The 4,288-nt window shown below is 42.2% G+C and overlaps 1 protein-coding gene across 1 annotated transcript; it reads right to left on the bottom strand.

Annotated features, from left to right (window-relative positions):
• Positions 1-6: 6 nt before the first annotated feature.
• On the bottom strand, positions 7-4,280 carry LOC108383101 (intraflagellar transport protein 172 homolog; the record flags this gene model as incomplete). Its single annotated transcript, XM_017639486.1, is given in 8 exon segments — positions 7-168; positions 229-934; positions 996-1,194; positions 1,255-1,419; positions 1,421-1,822; positions 1,887-2,104; positions 2,176-2,462; positions 4,217-4,280. Coding segments are annotated over 8 exon segments (2,203 nt in total), but the record flags the coding sequence as incomplete, so codon positions are not given.
• Between the last annotated feature and the right edge of the window lie 8 nt (positions 4,281-4,288).

The following is a 4,288-nucleotide window of genomic DNA, read 5'->3' as shown; positions in this document are numbered from 1 at the left end:
CCACCAACCAGTCGCCCCATTCCTCTTCCAAATTCGTGACGTCATCCGGCGCAACTTCACGTGCCAAATCGAGTGCGCGTGCGTAGGCGCCACCCTTGCGATACAAGCCCATAGCCGCCTCTGGGCGCGATAGTTTGAGCGCAATGTCGCCAGCCATCTCGTACAGTTCTATAGTATTTGACGGAATCAGAAGTGCACCAATAAGTCTACACTTGTTTTAGAACTTACCGCAATTTATTAATCCTTCTGTGATTTTTAGCATCAGTTGCTGATCATCCATCAGATGAGGTGTTTTCATGGCCAATCTCGCTGCACGTGCTGGCTTACTGGCCTTCAAATAGAGACTTAAAGCCTTTTCAGGTTCGCTTTGCTCTTCCAGCACTTGTCCGGCTTTCTCTTCCTGCCCGGTGGTTAAAAGAAACTCCATTTGCTGTTGCTTTAGCTGCTGTAGGTCACCATAGCCACGTCGCTCAGCTAAGTTCAGCGCCTCATCCCACATACGAAGTTTCTTATACATTTCAAGTGCTGCTTCGATATCACCCTGCTCCAGGTAAATACGTTCTGCCGTGCGCAAGTCGGAACTCAAGAGCGCCAGTTTGGCGCGCACTTCTGGGCACATAATACCGGGAGAACCCGTGGTCTCTTCAAATTTGTCTGCTTCTTCTATCATTTCATTCAAGTAGTACGCTTTAGATACGTTGCCCAAGGCGGCATAACAACGCTGCGCAACGCGAAGATTGCCATCCTCGATTGAAATGACAGCCAAATTGTGCCACATAGCTTTGGCGGCCGGCTTGTCACCAAGCGTCTCTAGAAAGTGTATTGCGCGTCCGAAGTCGCTGTCGTTAACTGCGGTGCCGAACTCAACGAGGCCTTCGTCCAGCTGATAAGTGTGTTCTGCAGGGCCTTCTTGTGAACGCACATTTGTACGACCCTAATTATAGAATCGGAAGTAATTAAACTATAGTTATATGTACCATGATCTTAATACTAACTGAGTCACGGGTGACTTCGATAACATCGCCGCGTATGGCCATTAGCGTTACATGCTCGGGCAGATCAATATTATACCAGACGGCTAAATTATTATTGTTTTGTGCTACGACTACATCGCTTTGCGGCACCCATTGCACGAATGAGATGTTTGAGAGCAAAGTTTGTTTCTTGCCAGTGTAAATGTCGATTAGCACCAATCTGGTAGCAGCAAGCAGTTAATAATCAGTACTTAGCAAGTCGAATGTTATAAATAAATACCTGAGTTTCTTGTCGCGAAACAATAATTTGTGCGCGGTTTCACTCAATTCGATCCAATCGATTTTGGTCTCGTGATTCACTTGTCCAATGATGAGTTGGTTTATAAGGTCAACAATGCAAATAGTTTTGGCGTCTAGCAAGAATGCAAGTTTCTTATTGTTCCTGTAAAGAAATTACTTATATAANCGTGCTTTCGCCGTACTCCACGAGACTTAGTTCGCCTACATTGAAAATCAAACACACATTCGGGTTCTCGAAATAGAATCGTTCGTGACGCCCCGATGTTGTCCAGGGCACTTCGCTCACCAAATTGCGCGTCAGATCACACAAGATCATCGAGTCCTCGGTGCGTGCAACCAGATAGTTGTCCTTACCCATTATGCGCACGTCGTCGATCTCCAGTCCCAGTTGCGATTCGATGGTCATCTGTTCTGCAGGCTCTTGCAAAGATTTCACCAGCAGCTGGCTGGGTGCCACAAAAATCAGTTCGAATTTGTCTTGCCAGATGGTGCGTTTCAACACTGACTCAAAGAGTATAACCGCACCCGTTACAGAAGCGATTGCCAAGCTTTCGAAAGGAGTATAAGTAAATTTGCATTAAAAAATAAGCGCCTGACACGCCATCGACTCACCGTGCGCCATCGCGTCGCCATTGTACGCAGGTGACCGTGTAGAAGTGCATAATTTCTTTGGTTGCGCTCTCATTCCAATCGGACAAGCGCGGACTCCATGTGAAAATTCGTATCTTGTCATAGCTGCCAAATGCCACAGCTTGACCGTTAGGACTGGCGGCGGCAACAGTAATTTCACGATCATTTCGAGAGTAATCGAATGTGCGCACTGGACGGCCCTATAACATGCAGATATTTTTCAAACCTATGTATATGTAAATAAATGCAAAGTACAGTTTAAGAAGCTTACCACAGTGTCATAGAAAACAATTTTCTGGTCACAACCGCCAGCACAAAATCCACCTTGTGGCCAAGCCAAAGCAAAAGGTGGCACTGGATGCTGCACTAGTCGACCTGAAGATTCATTGGCATCATCGATGACGAAGTAACGTATTATTGTGCCATCGTTGTGGCCAGAAAGAAAGCCAGTGCCTTTGGTATTCGAAGCTAAAGCGATGCAAATGCTCTCTGCAGAGTATAAACTTTGCGACTTGTTGCTTTTACAGTGAAGCGCACGCACCTTGCCATCGTCGAGTCCTGGATGTGGGAAGAAGAAAAAATTAAGGGGATTATTACGGAACCCATTCAGGACTGCTAAAGGACCATATCGGGACTTTTTCGGGATCATTTCGAGATCCACTTAGGACCATTGAGGGCCGTTTTTAAAACCATTTGGGATTAGTTCGGATTTACTGTGGGACTATAAAGGACCGTTTCAAGACTTCATCGAGATCCTTTCAGGACTATATCACAACTTTTACAGAACTCCTTCAAAACAATTTTGAGACCAGTTCGGGAACTCATATCGGGACCTGTTCAGGACTATTTAAGGACCATATCAGGACTTGTTCGAGATCGTTTCGAAACCTAAAGGACCACTTAGGGTCCAGATCACGATTATTTAGGTCCACTTTGGGACTAGTTCGGGATAAATTTCGGACTAATAAATGACCACGATCCTTCCGAGGCAAGTTCACGACTTTTACAGAGCCACTTAAGGATAGTTTTGGCGCTAGTTGGGAATCATTTCATAACTGAATCGCCTCATGTTTTGTCAAGCCGTGCACAGATGTTTACACATCAAATTTCATGAGTGCCTGGTATTCAAGCCTTTCTTATAGTGAAGCTAAATGCCGAGTAGAAAGATTTTATTTCGAATTATGCTTGGCGAGATCGAGTTGTTCCTATCTAAGTATGCAAAAGGACGTCTAAACATGAAAAAGATGCCGTGCAGCTCCTGCAGATAAATACTTATTCAACTCGGAACCCCCTGGTGGTAGCTGAGGAAGAGGAGAAAGCCCCCACTGTGATGGAAAGACCAGGTGGGAAGGACTTGGCTTCACTTGGCGTTTCCAATTGGCGTCAGTTGACACAGAAAAGAAACGACTGGCATGCTTTGTTGAACTCGGCCAAAATCGCTTAAGCGGTTACGGCGCCAAATAAGAAGAAGAAGTATAACAATAATATATGTATGTATGTAGTAAAGCGGAAAATAGAAAGAGGTTGCTTGTATGTATGTGGCTGTGTGATTAGAGGTGCGTACTACCAATTCGTAGGACCTGGGTTCGATCTCGTGTCCAGCCAACATCTATACAAGAAAAAGTAATTTTAGTTTCCTTGTATTAATTTTTTAGTGTAAACTGCGGAAAAAGCAGCAATTTTGAAGAAAATCAATTCTTCTGTTCCAATTAATAAATGTTGCTTAATAAAAAGTAGTTGAAAACAATTGTAAAAAAAATAAAAAAAAAAAATTTGAAATTTTAGAAAAATATTTCTCCAATATTTAACATTTTATTTTTTGCAGTTTTTAGAAATATTTTGGCTGTGCAGTTTCATAGATCGTTAAATTTTAATATAATAAAGTGCAAGTTGCAAGTTTTTCTAAGATTAAAAAAATGAATTTTGGTGAACATTTTTTGTATAATATTTAATTTTTTGTTTTTGTTTTGGGGAAACCTATAATTGTTTTCAACTACTTGTTGTTATGCTAAATTTATTAACTGAAACAGGAGACTTTCGACTTTCTTTAAAATTGCCACATTTTCTGCACTTTGCATTAAAAATTTTAAGACAAGGAAATTAAATTTCCAAAATCGGATACACCTGGCCTATTTATCAAAACTGATAAGCTTTCATTAAAAGAATTATCAAATTGAGTGAAAAATGGAGGCTCCAAGGAAATTAAGAACAGTAAATGACAGTTTTGAACCACTGTGCGGCGTTCGTTCTCGGCAGGCAATGGCTTAGCTAAGACTAAAAAAAAGTGTTAAAAAACAAATGCTTAAACAAACCTGCAATTATGGCACCGGTTGATAACCAAATTAAAGCTGTAACTGCATTTGCCTGTGGAAATTTGTTGCAGA

Source organism: Rhagoletis zephyria, unplaced genomic scaffold, assembly GCF_001687245.7.
Source record: "Rhagoletis zephyria isolate East Lansing unplaced genomic scaffold, Rhagoletis_zephyria_1.1 Rzeph_scaffold_30716, whole genome shotgun sequence".
NCBI lineage: Eukaryota > Metazoa > Arthropoda > Insecta > Diptera > Tephritidae > Rhagoletis > Rhagoletis zephyria.
This window is presented reverse-complemented; position numbering and strand designations above follow the sequence as displayed.